We start from the raw sequence: 19,304 nt of genomic DNA on the forward strand, positions 1-19,304 counted from the left end.
TCAGGATTATGGAGTGGTGTGTTTGTCCGGGACAATGTCCTCAGGATTATGGAGTGGTGTGTTTGTCCGGGACAATGTCCTCAGGATTATGGAGTGGAGTGTTTGTCCGGGACAATGTCCTCAGGATTATGGAGTAGTGTGTTTGTCCGGGACAATGTCCTCAGGATTATGGAGTAGTGTGTTTGTCCGGGACAATGTCCTCAGGATTATGGAGTGGTGTGTTTGTCCGGGACAATGTCCTCAGGATTATGGAGTGGTGTGTTTGTCCGGGACAATGTCCTCAGGATTATGGAGTGGTGTGTTTGTCCGGGACAATGTCCTCAGGATTATGGAGTGGTGTGTTTGTCCGGGACAATGTCCTCAGGATTATGGAGTGGAGTGTTTGTCCGGGACAATGTCCTCAGGATTATGGAGTGGTGTGTTTGTCCGGGACAATGTCCTCAGGATTATGGAGTGGTGTGTTTGTCCGGGACAATGTCCTCAGGATTATGGAGTGGTGTGTTTGTCCGGGACAATGTCCTCAGGATTATGGAGTGGTGTGTTTGTCCGGGACAATGTCCTCAGTATTATGGAGTAGTGTGTTTGTCCGGGACAATGTCCTCAGGATTATGGAGTAGTGTGTTTGTCCGGGACAATGTCCTCAGGATTATGGAGTGGTGTGTTTGTCCGGGACAATGTCCTCAGGATTATGGAGTGGTGTGTTTGTCCGGGACAATGTCCTCAGGATTATGGAGTGGTGTGTTTGTCCGGGACAATGTCCTCAGGATTATGGAGTAGTGGAGTGTTTGTCCGGGACAATGTCCTCAGGATTATGGAGTGGTGTGTTTGTCCGGGACAATGTCCTCAGGATTATGGAGTAGTGTGTTTGTCCGGGACAATGTCCTCAGGATTATGGAGTGGTGTGTTTGTCCGGGACAATGTCCTCAGGATTATGGAGTGGTGTGTTTGTCCGGGACAATGTCCTCAGGATTATGGAGTAGTGTGTTTGTCCGGGACAATGTCCTCAGGATTATGGAGTGGTGTGTTTGTCCGGGACAATGTCCTCAGGATTATGGAGTGGTGTGTTTGTCCGGGACAATGTCCTCAGGATTATGGAGTGGTGTGTTTGTCCGGGACAATGTCCTCAGGATTATGGAGTATTGTGTTTGTCCGGGACAATGTCCTCAGGATTATGGAGTAGTGTGTTTGTCCGGGACAATGTCCTCAGGATTATGGAGTAGTGTGTTTGTCCGGGACAATGTCCTCAGGATTATGGAGTGGTGTGTTTGTCCGGGACAATGTCCTCAGGATTATGGAGTGGTGTGTTTGTCCGGGACAATGTCCTCAGGATTATGGAGTGGAGTGTTTGTCCGGGACAATGTCCTCAGGATTATGGAGTAGTGTGTTTGTCCGGGACAATGTCCTCAGGATTATGGAGTAGTGTGTTTGTCCGGGACAATGTCCTCAGGATTATGGAGTGGTGTGTTTGTCCGGGACAATGTCCTCAGGATTATGGAGTGGTGTGTTTGTCCGGGACAAAGTCCTCAGGATTATGGAGTGGTGTGTTTGTCCGGGACAATGTCCTCAGGATTATGGAGTGGTGTGTTTGTCCGGGACAATGTCCTCAGGATTATGGAGTGGTGTGTTTGTCCGGGACAATGTCCTCAGGATTATGGAGTGGAGTGTTTGTCCGGGACAATGTCCTCAGGATTATGGAGTAGTGTGTTTGTCCGGGACAATGTCCTCAGGATTATGGAGTGGTGTGTTTGTCCGGGACAATGTCCTCAGGATTATGGAGTGGTGTGTTTGTCCGGGACAATGTCCTCAGGATTATGGAGTGGTGTGTTTGTCCGGGACAATGTCCTCAGGATTATGGAGTGGTGTGTTTGTCCGGGACAATGTCCTCAGGATTATGGAGTGGTGTGTTTGTCCGGGACAATGTCCTCAGGATTATGGAGTGGTGTGTTTGTCCGGGACAATGTCCTCAGGATTATGGAGTGGAGTGTTTCTAAAAATCTGTTTTGACAATTACAACATTTATTAGATAGAGCCTTTGATACCGCTCATGAGTGCTCCATTGTAGTTGGTAAGTAAATGTGACAAGTTGAGACAATTGACATAGACAATGAGAACTCTTTTGTAGATTTTGACTGTAAAATATATTTTACTGTATGTTACTGTTCTGTCATATCCTTCATGTCAACATTATGCCAATATGTTTTTATGCTTACATAAGGAACACTAGGCTCCATATCTGACCCATAACACCACTCTTCAACAGGACCACTAGGCTCCAGATCTGACCCATCACACCACTCTTCAACAGGACCACTAGGCTCCAGATCTGACCCATCACACCACTCTTCAACGGGACCACTAGGCTCCAGATCTGACCCATCACACCACTCTTCAACAGGACCACTAGGCTCCAGATCTGACCCATCACACCACTCTTCAACAGGACCACTAGGCTCCAGATCTGACCCATCACACCACTCTTCAACAGGACCGCTAGGCTCCAGATCTGACCCATCACACCACTCTTCAACGGGACCGCTAGGCTCCAGATCTGACCCATCACACCACTCTTCAACAGGACCACTAGGCTCCAGATCTGACCCATCACACCACTCTTCAACAGGACCACTAGGCTCCAGATCTGACCCATCACACCACTCTTCAACAGGACCACTAGGCTCCAGATCTGACCCATCACACCACTCTTCAACAGGACCACTAGGCTCCAGATCTGACCCATCACACCACTCTTCAACAGGACCACTAGGCTCCAGATCTGACCCATCACACCACTCTTCAACAGGACCACTAGGCTCCAGATCTCCTTCTGTGCTCAAAGGTCCTTGATGAGGATCCACCCACCATCACACCACTCTTATTAATCATTAATAAATATAGAATGTTTGAACTTTATATACTCTGTGTCCCAGTATTTCTATGTATGTAATGTGTGTGGTTGAATTATGAAACACTACTGTATGCAGATGTCCAAAATGTTTGATGTAGATTTGTTTCTGCGACTGCTTAATCTGTTTTAAATGTAAGAATAAGTTGCAGATTTAAACTTGAATTGGTTACTATAGAAATACATAGAAATGTAATTAACAATATTTTCAATATCGAACTTTATACTCTGCAATACTTTATACAGTAGGTAATACGCTGTAGTCAGGTAGTCATTACCAGGTTATGATGAGGTCTTAACTATGACCAGTAGGCTACATAATATAGCACATAATATACAGGTCACAATTATGACGCAATTGGTAATATGGTGGTCAGAAAAAATACGTAATTCGGGTCAGTAAAAAGTCGGGCGATAAAAACAGTTTGCGACCAGAATAAGACGTCATACGGATGTCTTTTCAACCTGGTTTTGCCCACTGGTAATGTTGTCCAACATGTCCATTATCTGGAAAAACTACTGACCTCGATTGAGTGCAGTGATATACGAGACTGGGTCACTGTGCAACTTCGTGTCCCCCTGGCTTTGTTTGGGTCGGTGACCGTAGACTCCTTTCCGGGTATGATACAGACAACCGACGACCGGTCGAGCGACACTGAGAGGTACTCTACTGACGCGGTGCAAGTTTTTCAGGAATAGTATCGCTGACATGATTTTAAATGAATAAAATAAGTACAAAAGGACGTAGCTAGTTAATCTAGACCGTTACATACACGACAGAGCAGCAGCCACACTGCTGTGATAGGAGGTGGCACCATACTTCAAGCTGATTGGTTGAGCCGACGGCGTGTTTCACGGAAGCGCAGAGGTTATATAGTTTAATGTTGAATCAACTAAGGTGCATGTGTAGCCAGCCTGTTGAATCAGATTGTAATGTACTTTCACGTTTATATCACGTATGATTGACGGTCCAGATGATTACAACAAGTGCCTCCATCAAACACTCACTGTTGGGTTTGGCCTTGTTGATAAAAGGTTATGTAGAAGGATGAGCCGGTTAAGGATCGATTCAGACAAGGTGGTAGATTGTACGACAATCGTCTTGTGTTTTGTCGAACACGTAACATCCCAGGCTGTCTGTGTTCACAGTTGTGATTGGATCTCTCGAGTGCACTGTAGAGGGAGAGATGTGTTTCTGAGCTACGCTGTTGTAGTTATCTTTTACCTGGATGATGTCAGGACAAGGGCTCAGATAGGATGTGCGACCATTTTGAAGTATGTTTGTCCTGAACACGTTAACATTGGCTGGTCGGTGAGCCGTTCCCAGACAGACCTCACCCACAATGACCCACCCGAGGTCGAGTCGCTGTGCATAAGGAGTGTCGTGGGGCCCATTGATTTGCTCTCGTACCTTGTGTACCCTTAAGATGTCTCGTCCTAAGAGCAGGAGGATGGGAGCGTCTGGGTCCACAGCTGGAATTCTGTCCATAACTGGTTGCAGATGGGGATGATGATATGCAATGTCGGGGGAGGGAATCTCCATCCTATCGTCTGGCATCATATCACACTCTATCAGAGTAGGGAGAGTGAGCTGCATGTGTCCATCTATAGACTCCACCATGAAGTTGACGGCTCTCCTGCCTGAAGTCTCTGTTACCCCAGAACACGTCTTCATGGTGTATGGAGCAGAGTTGTCATTGATGTTGAAGAGACTGAAAAACTCTGTCTTGGCCAGAGATTTGTTACTCTGTTCATCAAGCACTACATACATTTTGACAGCTTTCTCTCTTTTCCCAGCCGGATAAGCTTTGACTAAGCATATTTTTGAACATGATCTTGGATTGACTGCCTCACCACAGATCTCTGTACACTTTGAGGTGACAGATAGAAGAGCATCGTCACCTTGCTCCCCGCCATGCTCTGTCTCTGCTGTAGCGGTGTCTGTATTTGTAGGGGCTGGGCCTGGATGCAGAGCAGCAAGATGCCTGTTGATGTCACACTCAGAGCACTTGATTGAAACCTTACAGTCTTTAGCTCCGTGCTGAGTTCACCCACAACATCGGAAAGAAATGCCATTGTCTTTGAGATATGATTTGCGCTCATCTAGAGTTTTGTATCTAAACCCACAACACTTTTTAAGAGGATGAGGCTTGTTATGTATTGGGCAGTGACGGTCAGGGTTTTCAACCTTTGTCTTACTGGGTTTGGTTTGGTGGTCTGAAGCCTCAGATGACACATCTGTCTTGTATACAGTCACAGGTGTCTTGCTGCTGTACCTGGCAGGTTTCTCACTTTTCATGGACACCTGGTTAGTTGAGGTGTAGAGGGTGAAGCTGGGGTCATTTCTAATTTTTGCCTGGTTCCTGATGAATCTCGAGAAGAACGAGAATGGTGGGAATGCTACCCGATAGTCCTCCTTATATTTGGATCCCTGTGCTATCCATTTTTCTTGTAAACTGAATGGAAGTTTCTCTACAATAGGGTTTACCCCCCGAGATGTGTCCAGATAAGCGAGGCCTGGAAGGTACCCTTCTACTTTAGCACACTCCAGTTCGAGAAGAATGTCACCTAATTCTCTTAGTTTGTGATTGTCTTTGTTAGCCAGTTTTGGAAAATCATCAATTTTCTTCAACAGTGCATTCTCGATCACTTCGGGTGTACCATAGCACTCTTCTAGTCGTTGCCAGACCATGTTAAGCCCTGCTGTTGCGTTGAAAATATGGACAGATCTAATTCTGTTTGCTTGCTCAGACGACTCTGCCCCTAGCCACTTGGTAATTAGATCTAACTCTTCCCTGGCTGATAAATTCAAGTCTCTGGTCGCATTGAGAAAGGATGCTTTCCATGCCCAATAATTTTCAGGGCGATCATCAAACTTCAGGAGTCCGGAACTCACAATTGCACAATTGTTTTAAACGTTGTTTTACTATTGACAGTTACAGCTGACTTCGGGTTTGTATATCGATTCCCTCTCCTCAAATAAAAGTAAATCAGATGTGTAATGTTCTCACCTGGACTGTCTGAGGGTGGCGTTGTTACTAATTAGTGTTAGGGTTACGTAAATTCGAATCTGGTATCAGGATAAATATAACAATGAGTCACCGATTTTATACTATGTATTTTTTATTAGCTAAGTAATAAATGGCAAATGCAACTTTCGTATATAGGTGCTCACTGTAATACCACGCAGGGCAGAACAGAGAACTGACAAGATGTATGTAAACAGTATTCTTTATACTGTGATAGACAGTTCCAACCTGTCTGTTGGCCTATCACAGTAGAGACTGGGCGTGGTTTAAACTTGCTCAGCCTATTGCAGGCGCTCAGGCGGGTCCCCGCCTCTTGGCGCTTCTGTTGATAGATGTAAATGTTGCTTGTGAAGAACATCCAGGCTCTCATGCTCCTTACCGTTATCTCGCACCTGGCTCCTGTTATCTAACAAAAGACCGCTTGTTCTCGCAACACCCCGCTCTGAATGTGCCCCCCTCCCAACTCATTGAACAGTTCCTGTCTTCTGTATTTTTCCATCATGATAAAGGCCCATGGCCTTGCAACTTTTAACAATGTTTCAATGTTTGTTGCATAACACATACGTACATCCACACAAGCCAACATCAGATAATATGCAATCATATATATGGTAATGGCTATAATGTAAAATACAGGATCCAACATTAGTAAGTGTTCATTTCTACTGGTACTTGACTCATGACATCAGATAAACATGGTTATTTTAACTGTATCCCTGCCTCATTGTGCGATGTATTATTGTATGGTGTCGGAAGTAAAACAACATTTGAGCAAAATTCAGCCTATGTTTCTGGATTCAAACTCTCCAATTTTTCCCTCTAGGATCAGAGTAGCTGGTGGTATCATTGTTGAGCTTTCCTTAGTATTACTTTTTAAATGTAAGAATATGTTGCATATTTAAACTTTAATCGCCAGTGGCATCTCAGAAAACTAGAAAAGGGCCTGTAGCACTGAAATAAAAACTTGAAAAGGAACTTAACCACAAGGAAAATATGGATGTCATCGCCAAGCAAACTGAGCCTAGTGAATGGCTAAACCGTTTGGGGACAATCGTGAAGCCAAACACAATACATGAAACCACAAGATCTAAACAAAGCTATCAAGAGAGAACGTAATCCTTTTACGTACCATTGAAGAGGTAGTTGCTGAAATCCCGAACGCCAAGGTATTTTCAGTTGTTGATGCGAACCAAGGACGTTCTGCACGTTCAATACACCGTTTTGGAGGTATTCCTTCAAGAGATTGTTGTTCGGAATCACGTCCGCTCCAGAGTTTTTTTCCAAAGGTGCTTCGCAGAGCATTTGAAAGGTCTGGAAGGTGTCTTAGACGTCATGGATGACATTATTGTCTGGGGTGATGACACAGAGCAACACGACCGGAGACTGAGACAGCTACTAGACATACTGAGGAGCATCCATTTGAAACTGAATAAGGGCAAGTGCAAAATCAGAATGACAGAAATCAGCTACACCTGGACGTGTTATGAAAATGTCACGCCAGGGTAGGCCTACACGAAACACAGCCCTCGTGTTAAGTGTTTCTAAAACTCCCTATGGAAAAAAATGAATGGTGGAAAAACTATTGGAACTATTACGACACCTCCACTGTGGGGCTCTATAGGGAAATGAATGGAATGCCGAACATAAGATATGTGTTAAACACAGGCTTAGGAGACCGTATTCGTTTTGTTATACGTCTGTCAGATAATCTTCATCAGCTGACCTCACTTTTTGTGAATTTTGAATAATTTATGTCATCAGAAAAAAACACAAAGGCTTCATAATTCATAAAGGTCATGTTAACTGACTGATATTATCTCATAGAACACAACTTGTGAGATCTCCAAAGCCTGTATTAACCTCAGACTTTATGTTTGGCTTTTATCCCAAAATCCTATTCTTTCCGCATTCATTTTCCCAATAGGAATAGCTGAACGAACTGGAAGTAACTCATTTCCTGTTATTAGAACTACAAGCTGGCGAACTCTATTGAATTCTCCTCCTCAAAACTCATTGGATGAGAAGTTCAGAGAAGCCGGACCTCTGGTTTTCTCATCCAATGGGTTTAGATAAGGAGGCGAGGATGCGAGGAGTCTGCAATTGAGATTCTCCCACAGACATGCACTCAGACCCAAATACACATTGCAGGATCTGACGAGATGGAGTAAAGCTATGACCGGAAGTTACTTGTCGTAGCAGGTTAGGCGAGCATTTTAACTAACCCTATCCTTAACATTAACCTAAGTCTCCTCCCAACCTGCTACGTTAATTTGCCTAACCTATATTATTAAAGGGGGAGAAAGAATGTTTATAATGGGAAGGGGGTGGAGGCTATTCAGCAGCCTGATGGTCTGAGGGAAGAAACATTTATTGGCCAGTCTTTTCTGGTGATCTTCTTGGCCTTCCTGCGACACCTGGTGGTGGTGTCCTGTAGGACAGGCAGTGTGCACAAATGGCGCGTTAGACTGCAACAAATCTCCTTCAGTAATTTATTCAGCACTCTGAGGTTGACGAGTCGCTGCGGTGGCTTCACTACGGTGTCCGTGTGGTTAGACCATTTCAGTTTTCCTGAGATGTGTACGCCGAGGAATTTGAAGTTATTGACTGTCTCCACGGCGGCCAGGTTGATAAGGATGGTGGCGTGTCCAGCTGGGATCCTCCTGAATTCCACAATCAGCTCCTTTGTTTTGCTAAACGTTGAGGGAGAGGTTGAGGTTGTTCTTGATAACTGAAGTAGATATGTTCTACTTTTTATTTGAATGAAAAACACATCATGATATATGAGTTGTGGTTTTGTAGGTGATCAGAGATGAGGGAACTGGGTAAGAAACTGTTCTTATTCATTACTATATCCTTATGATTCATCCATCAATTTATACTGTATGTTAACTGTAGTTACACTTGTCAACAATAGATGGTGACAGTGTATTTGTGTCTCGTTTAACCTACAGTCTGTAGCTGTCTGAGTTGAGCTATGGTTACCATTTTGAATCTCTCTTAACTTCCCTGTAAGCGATGATTGGTCAAATGCAGAGCTATGACGAGTAGGCCTAGTCTATAAGGTATTTCCATATTTAAAATATAATTAAAGCGAAAGGAAATTCTGATCACAAATACATAGGGTAGCCTACATACATAATATCTTTCTGCAGTCCCCTATATAGGTTTTCTTCGGGGTAAAAGCTTCTAATCTTTGTCAAGTATGTCAATATCTAATCTAATAGGCATAGCATAACATATTTATCGGCGTATGGTAGCCTAATCTTTGAGTAAAAGGGAAAACATAATTTAGGCCTACTTGTATGAGTTTTGTGACACCGCGAGCTCGTAGTCTAACTGGCCGCCAACGCAATTCTTCGGAGAAATCATAATCAATGATATAAACCCGAGGAACTGGGGTAAAGCAAAGTTTTTTTCCCAATTAAAAAGTAGCCCTAACTACCTAGACTAATTATTGTAGGCTATCATTTATTAAACTCCAATCATATATATTGATTTTATTCAGTTAAATTCTTCAATTCAGTTGCGTCCCATTCCGTAGGTTCTAAAACACCCACAAGGTGTCCATCTCTCTGTCTCAGGTCCAGCATGGATAAATTAAGATTAAGACGTTAAGAGATTAAGACGTTTCTGACAGATGTCCTGTCAGCGGACCCCAGTCACATCCTTCAGCATGTAGACGAGCAGAAACTGGTGACTTTACACGAATACAGGAAGCTGCAACTCTTCAGTAAAACAGCCCCGGAAGATTCTATCATCCGTTTGCTGGATACACACACCAGTAAGGATGGTGAGACCTGCAGTAAATTCCTGGCCCTTGCTACAGCAGCCAGACATCAGAACACCTTTCCCCAGACTGAAGAAAAGCACACGTTTGAGGTGTAATGCACTTCTTTTAAATCACGTTGCAGGTCTGTTTTTAAAAATGTTTTGTGATTCAACTTCTGTTTTTGTATGTATGTTGATTGTTGTCTATGCTGCACAAATAATTTCTTAATTGGAGCATAATACAGTTTTCTAATCTAACGACAACAGCGACATAGCTCCGGCACCCAGCGACCCCATACGCTGTCCCAACCTCTTCCTCCACAGTCCACACCCCAGGTCCAACCACAGGTACAAACATTTTAAAGCATACATTTCCATACTTTTTTCCACATACAGATTGAATCATGAACTAGGTATGCTGTTAGTAGAATTGTACCTAAAAATGTCTGACCATTTTTTGCCCTTGGAAGCCCCAATGAAGAGACACCATTATCATTGAGGACAACTTTGGAAACAAGTGTTTTAATGTTTCAGTGTTATCCTCTGCAAATACACTGCACACCTTGCTGTATGATTTTAAACTAAATAAATGCATTTAAAATTTGTAAAGGGTTACACATCAAGTAACAAAATGTAAACTAGAGGACTCTTATTGGCCATTGACTAGAGTGAATCTATTGTACAGAACAGCCATAAGAACTTTGAGGCACAACCTTACAGATCAATATATGGTATCTGGGGGGGGGTGACATGGTTATATTATTGTTCTTGTTAGGTTCAAACCTTCCAAAGACGTCGATCACCTGGGGGGGGGGGACTATGAGAAAAAATCCACAGCTTGTGGATACATCTGTGGCGTTTCAGAGTTGAAGACCGGGGACCAGGGACAATCTTTTCAAGACCGGGGACCAGGGACAATCTTTTCAAGACCGGGGACCAGGGACAATCTTTTCAAGACCGGGGACCAGGGACAATCTTTTCAAGACCGGGGACCAGGGACAATCTTTTCAAGACCGGGGACCAGGGACAATCTTTTCAAGCAGTTCCACAGCAAGCAGACAGGCCAATGGACATTCTCATTTTGGAACCAGAGCAACGAAGGCGTTTTTCAGGAGCCGAGAAGAATTTAAATCAAACAGTGTAATAAGCTTGATCGTGTCTGGTTTATAGTATAATAAGCTTGATCGTGTCTGGTTTATAGTGTAATAAGCTTGATCGTGTCTGGTTTATAGTGTAATAAGCCTGATCGTGTCTGGTTTATAGTATAATAAGCTTGATCGTGTCTGGTTTATAGTGTAATAAGCTTGATCGTGTCTGGTTTATAGTATAATAAGCTTGATCGTGTCTGGTTTATAGTATAATAAGCTTGATCGTGTCTGGTTTATAGTATAATCGTGTCTGGTTTATAGTATAATGAAGCTGTCTGGTTTATAGTATAATAAGCTTGATCGTGTCTGGTTTATAGTATAATAAGCTTGATCGTGATCGTGTCTGGTTTATAGTGTAATAAGCTTGCTTATAATAAGCTTGATCGTGTTTATGGTTTATAGCTTGATCGTGTCTGGTTTATAGTATAATAAGCTTGATCGTGTCTGGTTTATAGTGTAATAAGCTTGATCGTGTCTGGTTTATAGTATAATAAGCTTGATCGTGTCTGGTTTATAGTATAATAAGCTTGATCGTGTCTGGTTTAGTATAATAAGCTTGATCGTGTCTGGTTTATAGTGTAATAAGCCTGATCGTGTCTGGTTTATATAATAAGCCTGATCGTGTCTGGTTTATAGTAATAATAAGCTTGATCGTGTCTGGTTTATAGTATAATAAGCTTGATCGTGTCTGGTTTATAGTATAATAAGCCTGATCGTGTCTGGTTTATAGTATAATAAGCTTGATCGTGTCTGGTTTATAGTGTAATAAGCCTGATCGTGTCTGGTTTATAATGCTGGTGTAATATTGACTATCTTTATTCATCTCTTTTTCCAGGTCTTCAGTTAAGCTGAAGGGAATCTCATTTGAGAAACTTGGCATAAACAAGTGCAAAGATGGCATAAAGTTCAGAAACAAATCCAAATGGACTTTCATGAAAGGCAAAAAGACTACAGAAGGTAGCAAATATAAGAAATATTTTTAATTAAAGATGTCAGACCTATGTCAGAACACGCTCTCTCACTGACAGTGTTGTGGAGTTCAATGTCCTGACCAAAGGGAATTAATGAATTACCTAGCCTACATTATGGAAAAAGTGTTTTATTTGAAGTAGCCATGAGAGCTGCACTGTGACAGCAATCACCATATCTAACCACCTACTGCAGCTCACAGGAAATTGAGTAGCTATAGATCGACTGTATTAGCCTACAGTTTGTGAAATAACTATTCCAACAACATAGCATGTAGCCTAGTGCCATCTACACATTGCATTGGGCAAAACCAGCGTTTTACCATTCATTGTTATTTCATTATTATAGAAGTTATTTAGCTTCTTAATGTTTACCTAGTGGCCAGTTCCACCACAAAGCAGCTAATTTACGTTTATGAATCTATATAACCTATTAGTAACCAAATACAATCAGAATGTAATAAAAGTTTAGAAATGTGTACTTTTAGACATTTACATTTAAGTCATTTAGCAGACGCTCTTATCCAGAGCGACTTACAAATTGGTGCATTCACCTTATGACATCCAGTGGAACAGTCACTTTACAATAGTGCATCTAAATCTTAAAGGGGGGGGTGAGAGGGATTTACTAACCCCATTTGGTCCCATTTTTTGGGGGGGCCCTGTGAAATGGCCACTTCAGTGCAGTCATCATGATCTACAATAACTTGTTTTAAAATAGTCATGTGGTCATCATGGGTACAAAACACATGCCTGCCTCTGGGTCTTTCTGAGCATAGTTCAAATGTGTAAACACAATAGCCTTGTCCAATAGTGTGTGGGCAAACGGTACATCAGTTGTTCATTGCCCTTTATTCAGTAGTACTTAAAGCAGAGGTTCTTGCAGTTCAGTAGTTTGTAAACATCTTGAATAACAAGATATTTGGTGGCATCCTCAGACGATGGGAGTACTTCACCTGCAGGGCTTCTTTTTAAACAAAAACACAACACACAATCACTCACGGCCCCACAAATATGTTATGTCCATAGGCTACTGTATAGTAGTAATAATACAGCAGTAAACTCAAATGATTAAAAAATATATATTTTAAATAAAAAAAATCAGCAAATGCTTAGAAACAAAAGAAATAAGCAAAGAGAAGGACAATGGAAAGAAACAAGTTAGGAAGACAGACACTGAGGAGTTTGTAAATGTTGTCACGTCACTGGACAGGCACTGGGACTACGCAACACACAGACACATTGAATATTAGGGAAAAATGGTTTAATTTTGGAGACAGAGGCAAAGAAACACACCACACATGAACAAACATTTACCAAATAAAACATTGACTGATTTCCAACTACACACCACTGCTTCTACAGGTAATTGAAATATCTACCAACAGGTAAAAGGAAAAAGCCCAGAAACTAAACTAATATTAAACTAAGACATTTATCTATCCATACAAGTTGTCTATAATAAGCCCAGATGGTCATTTATAATAACCATGTGGACAGAGCACAGCACTAACATGAAACTGACCACGATTTTAGAGGATCCCCACCCCCCCCCCAACCCCCAATATAGAAACAATAACGAAGTGAGGAACATGTAGAAAGCAAGGTAATTAAATCAAAATTAAGGTTATTTATTTAAGAAGAAAAAACTTATCAGAAATGTTTTCACTGACAACCACCAAGAAGCCAAACTCAAGACTAGCACATTCAAGGCGAGGGCCTTAGAGAGGACAGACATTTTTTTTTCCAATATATATTTTTTTCTTTAATTATTTCCAATATAAAAAAAGCTTCACTGGTACAAAATACATATGCACAACCAGTATTGTAGAAATTGGAAAGAGCCAGTTTGTCATTTTTTTCAATTTTTTTTTCTTCAAATCCCACCCAAATTTCAAAAGTTTAATTAAAAACAAAATCACTACTGTAAATGTTTTACAGATCAACATGAAGATGGACCGCAACTTTGGCTTTTCTCAAGACAACAAACATCTATCAAATAATTTAGGTGGAGAAGAACATGAAGTCCTATCAATTATTAAATCATCAGATAAGAGAAAAAAAACGGTACAGAGAAAGAAAAAAAGGACAGAGATTTTTTTTGACCATGACAATATCTAAGAGATGCAAAGCTACCACACTTTGTCAAACAGCACTTCAGAGTATGAGAATAGAAAAAATGGTGACCAGTGATAGAGATACTGAAAAAGTCCCAAGGGGCACCCTATTCCCTACATAGTGCACTACTTTTGACCAGATTAATGGGCCCTGGACTAAAGTAGTGCACTACGCAGGGAATAGGGTGACATTTGGAATTAGTCCTAAAAAAAATGGTTGTGACGGAAGCCCCCGAAGTGAGAGTTTCTAGTTCCTATACCCTGACCCATGTGTGTTTTATATTGTGCTTATATTTCAACATTTACGGTAACACTTTACAATACAGTTGTATAACTACCCATTATAATCAATTAAAATATTCACTAACATTTGTTAACAGTTTGTTGTAGCCTACATACCAAATTGTTTAACAAACTGTTATATAGTCAATGTTAATAATGCGACACTACCCAGGTTTTGGTTAACGTGAAAAGGATTACTATTCTATAATCAATAAATCAAAATCAATATACAGTAACTTTACCATTTGACCCGACAACTAGGCATTCATATTATAGCAATACATTGTCTGTGACTGTACCGCAAAGCACTCAACTTTGTCCACTCACTAACAGGATGATTTGTCTTCCAAAAAAAAGAAAAAAAAAAGGTTTGGGTTGTTCAATGTATGATAATATTCACAAAATGACTTGCCAATGTGTTAAAATTCAGTACAATCACGTACCAGTTCAAGCAATAACATCACAAAGTGGGAAACACATCAGCAGGTGATTTAGCCTTAATGACACACTGGTATGTATATTATAAGAAAAGCAAACTGAGCGTTCCTAACTGCAGTAATCTCTAGTCCCTAAACCATGGCCTAATAGCATCTGTGTAGGCAGTTTCTAGATAATATGGCACTGAGTGTTGTATATTGGGATAGAAAAACTCACTGCAAAAAGCACATTCCCCATCTTATTCAACATAAAATAATGTTTATTAGTGGTACCTTGGTAGTTCTGGGAAGTGCCACCAACCCATGCTTCAAAAAAAAAAAAAAAGATTTGCAAAAAAAAAAGAAGAAGTTTACATTTGCCTCCAATATTTCTGCTTATAAACAGACAAAACCAAATCGCTACCATTCAACAACAAACACTTCAAAACTTCTCAAGTGCTGCTAGAACTTTCAGGCTTAAAAAAACAACAAACTGGTGCCATCTTGGGTGATTTGCAAGTAAAAAAAAAAAAACTAACCAAAACTGAAAAATGCATTTTGTGGCTTGTTAATCCCAAGTCTGTTGAGAAAAGGACACCGTAGGCAGTGCTTGGCACCTTCCACACAGCGCTGAATCTCAAACACGAAGGACCCTGAGTTGACGACCCTTGTTCAGCGCCTTCTGGGTCGTATTCATAAAGCGCCATAGAGTAGGTGTGCTGATTTAGGATCAGCTTTAGAGCTTGTATCATATAATGAATAAGATTACATGAACAGGTGGAACCTGATCCTAGACGCTTTGTGAATATGGGACCAGGTACGCATATTTTTGGGGGAACTTTTCTTTGGGGCGGAGAACAACATTGCGGGGGTAGGGCTGGATGTAAATGATTTGCGCTGTCCCATCATCTCTGCAGTACAACTAACAGAAAGTAGGCTGGTCCATTATCAACCCAATAAAGACACTTCTGTTCTGAGTAGTAAACTTTATGCCGAAACATGGAATGCTTGTGTAAACCAACACTTTTGGTGTGGGGGGGTTCAACAGTGTTAACACAGAATCTGTGTGACCGGTTAAAATGAAAATAATTTTCCATTTTTTTTTAAATGTTGGATTTCAACTATCTTATGACCAACAAATTAGGTGTGTGTGTGTGTGTGTGTGTGTGTGTGTGTGTGTGTGTGTGTGTGTGTGTGTGAGATCTAATAAAAAATTCCCCTGTGTGATTTCACGTTCAGGGGCTCCCAGTGTTCTTACTGTCACAGAACAAAGTGTGTGTTGAGAAAATTGGGCACTCACATGAAAGCATATTGTAGGAAAGTTCAAAACATAAAAACTGCGAGTTTGACACATGGGCACTTTAAACAAAAACACCCCGTCTGTCTTCTGTGGTAACAGACATTATCTTGCAATATGAGGCATCCATAAGCAAAAACATCCATTTATGAAATATTCAACAAGAAATTAAAAAAAAAAAACTCAAGACCATAAGAATTTAACACTAAATTTAAACTATTTTCTGTTAATGTAGGGGGAAAAAAAACAAATTTAGTCATATATATTCCCCAAGATGAGACAATGACAATCTACTTAACTGGAAAAAAGTTGCAGAGGTTAAAAATAGCAAATAACCCAGAAAGGAATTCTGACAACACGTGTAAGTATCAATTACATCACCGCTAGTAACGAGTTCTTTTTTTTGAAAGGCTGTGTTGTTGACCCCCCCCCCCCCCCCCAACCCATTTAAAAACATATACACTTAAACCCTAGATGACATTACAACATAATCTACAAAAAGAACCCCAAAGTTAACCTGGGTTTCTGTTTTACTTAGCTTTAAACTTCTATAGATTCAATGGTATAAAATATAGGTAATCTAAGTGTGCATTTAAACCACAGATTGTCTATTTGTGAATCATTTCTAAAAAAAGTTCAGACTCGTAGTAGGTAGTAATTTCCCCTAGTAGTCAAGAGCAAATCTACCTCTGTTGTGCCGTCAAATATTTTTGAAAAAAATTATAAAACAAAAATAGGCAAATACACAATCATTAAATGAAAGCTAAGTCTTTTTTTTTATATATTTTTTGAACAGCCTTGGTGACAATTGAAAATGTGAAAAACCTAACAGAGCACTGAGGGGCAATTCTGGTTGATATTCAGACTAGTTTTTATAAGTGTTGCGAGTCGAGTGGTCTTAGGGTGCGGTCTAAAATGGTACCCTGTTCCCTACATAGTGCACTAATTTTGACTGGAGCTCAAGGCCCGGGTAAAAAGTAGTGACCGTACATAGGAGACGGGGGTGCCATTTTGGACACAGCATTATTTTGTTGTTTCAGAAGCAGACATATTGCTAATGGCACAAAGTAGCACATCGCTGTGCTAGTCCCTGTATTCAAACTTTCAAGTGAACTTTATACTGAGAGAGAAGAGGTAAAAAAAAAGAAACAAGCAACAGAAACAAGCAAATTACAAAACAACAAAAATAACAATCCCACAGGCTTTTAAAACAAGTTTTTTTTTCTTTTTTTTTTGCGCATTTGCAGAAAATGTACAAAAACAAAGTATTTTTTAAATGAAATGAGCTCAGGTAAGATTTCACATTGATTTTGCTTGACCGACCTCCCCTCACATTTTATACAGGAACAAAGAAAAACGAAGTTGCATGCAAAAAAACAGCTATGTTTCCAAAATGGCAGCCTCTTCCCTATACAGTGCAGTAACTTGCACTGGTCAAAAAGGTTCTGGGTAGAAACAGTGCACCATATAGGGAGCAGGGTGCCAGTTTGGATACACCCAATCATGTTGAGCTAAGGTCAAATGTCATAGGTCAAAGGTCAGCGGGGTGTGTGCCCAGGTAGCCTATTGGTCAGGCGAGCTTTAGAGACAATGGTGGGAGGATGAGGAGGAGTAGCCAGGAGGAAGAGGAGTTTGGAGTCGGTTTTCAACACCATGAGGACATGCTAGGCTAACGATGAGCAAACAGGCATGAAGATTTGTTCTAAAAAAAGGGAAGAAAAAACACAGAGAGAGAGATGTAGAGAGGAGAGAGAAAGAGAGGAGAGAAAGAGAAGTTAGACAGAGCCACAGCACAATAACCTTTCAACCATGAGGCACAATCAACCAACTGCCAGTCACAACACAACTGCAAATCAGGAACAAGCTTTCCCCACACACAGAACAATACACAGGTTTGACACAGGAAATGACATCACTAGATGTATGGTTAACTAAGACATACACTGATCCATCTCCAACCAGTCAGTCCCTTTAGGGAAGACTTGGACAGATGGATGGAATGATTGGAAGAAGTTGAAAGAGAGGAGAGCAGAGGTAACCCCAGCAGCTTGACATGGATTAGATTGAGAAAGAGGTAGAGAAAAGGTGGAAGCAGAGAGAGAACATAAAAGGGAGCTTCACATACAGATCAATGCGACAGAATGAAGACCAAGAGCTTTGACAGTAACAAGCCTGTCTGATCCTTAGTCGACCTGTATTTTTAAAAACAACAACTTTGTAGAGGTAATGAAATGGTATGGAAATAATTAAATCTGATGCTCCCTCTTATAGCAGTCGACACAGAGGACCCCCTTGAACATTGGCTCCATTGATAGCTATAAATAAATCATCAATTAAAAAAAATAAAACTTTATACGACTTAAAAATGACATGAAACTAAGGAATGGATGGTGTACTAAACGGGTAGAGAGATAAGATCAGAACTGTTAAGAGAATAATAAATTGACGACGCAAGCGGTGAGAGTTGGTGTGACACCAACAGCACCATTCAGCCACACCCCAGTGAAATAAGTCTCTGCTGTGTTGATCGGATGGCCTCAGCTCTAGTCGTGGGTTGGCTAGCTGGTTGGGCAGACTTAGACTTACCCTAGCAGTGCTAACACAGAGCCAGGGGGAAGGCCCCTGCCCTGGGTACGATCAGTAGGGTTTGCTGTCATTCTTGGAGCGCTTCAGCTGCACCTTGAGCCTCTTCATGCCGATCTGGAAGCCGTTCATGGCCTGGATGGCGGCCTGTGCCGACACTGGATTGTCGTAGCTGACGAACCCTGAGGAAGGGATGAGGGAAAGATAAATACTAGATTGACGTAGCTGACGAACCCTGAGGAATGGAGAATACTAGCAGCCATTAAAAATTTTATATTTCATATATAACCAACAATGCAAAAAGCAAGTTGGCGAGAGAGAAGTTTGTGGTAAGTCATAAAACATTGATCTATGCATTTTAGAATTGGAGCAACAAATTATTTTACGATGGCCATCTCCTTGCTCATGTTTAGGGGGTAGAAGACTATCATACATACCGAAGCACTTGCTCAGATTGGTCTGTTTGTCAATGAAGACTTTGGCAGAGACAACGTTTCCAAAAGGCATGAACATCTGAAGGACATCCTGGTCTCCAAACTCCTGGGGCAGGTGATAGATGAACAGGTTAGCCCCCTCAGGACCTGTGGGAAGAGACGGAAAGAGAGAGATGTGAGAAAGGTAGACTAAGAGAAAGGTAGACTTCAACGGAAGAAACATTTTTACAGATCAAGAAACACCAACGTGGCCATCAGACCGACCTGGGTTCAAAACAGTATTTAAAATCTTTCCAATACTCAATCTGTGCTTGATTGAGCTCGCTTGGGACAATGGAATAGTCCCAAAAGTGCAAAGCC

The 19,304-nt window shown here is 41.3% G+C and overlaps 2 protein-coding genes across 2 annotated transcripts in view; both read right to left on the reverse strand.

Annotated features, from left to right (window-relative positions):
- The window catches only part of LOC124032433 (probable 2-oxoglutarate dehydrogenase E1 component DHKTD1, mitochondrial), a 54,952-nt gene extending 51,229 nt beyond the window's left edge, over positions 1-3,723 (reverse strand). Inside the window, exon 1 of the mRNA XM_046344831.1 lies at positions 3,427-3,723. Coding sequence (XP_046200787.1) covers positions 3,427-3,613 — 187 coding nt within the window. The 5' untranslated portion in view covers positions 3,614-3,723. The remainder of the gene's footprint in view (positions 1-3,426) is intronic.
- A 14,790-nt stretch (positions 3,724-18,513) lies between these two features.
- The window catches only part of LOC124032438 (CUGBP Elav-like family member 2), a 51,303-nt gene continuing 50,512 nt past the window's right edge, over positions 18,514-19,304 (reverse strand). Inside the window, exons 12-13 of the mRNA XM_046344844.1 lie at positions 18,948-19,091; positions 18,514-18,692 (exon numbers count right to left, since the gene is read on the reverse strand). Of these exons, the coding sequence (XP_046200800.1) occupies positions 18,565-18,692; positions 18,948-19,091 (272 nt within the window). The 3' untranslated portion in view covers positions 18,514-18,564. The remainder of the gene's footprint in view (positions 18,693-18,947; positions 19,092-19,304) is intronic.

Source organism: Oncorhynchus gorbuscha, linkage group LG01, assembly GCF_021184085.1.
Source record: "Oncorhynchus gorbuscha isolate QuinsamMale2020 ecotype Even-year linkage group LG01, OgorEven_v1.0, whole genome shotgun sequence".
Taxonomy (NCBI): Eukaryota; Metazoa; Chordata; class Actinopteri; order Salmoniformes; family Salmonidae; genus Oncorhynchus; species Oncorhynchus gorbuscha.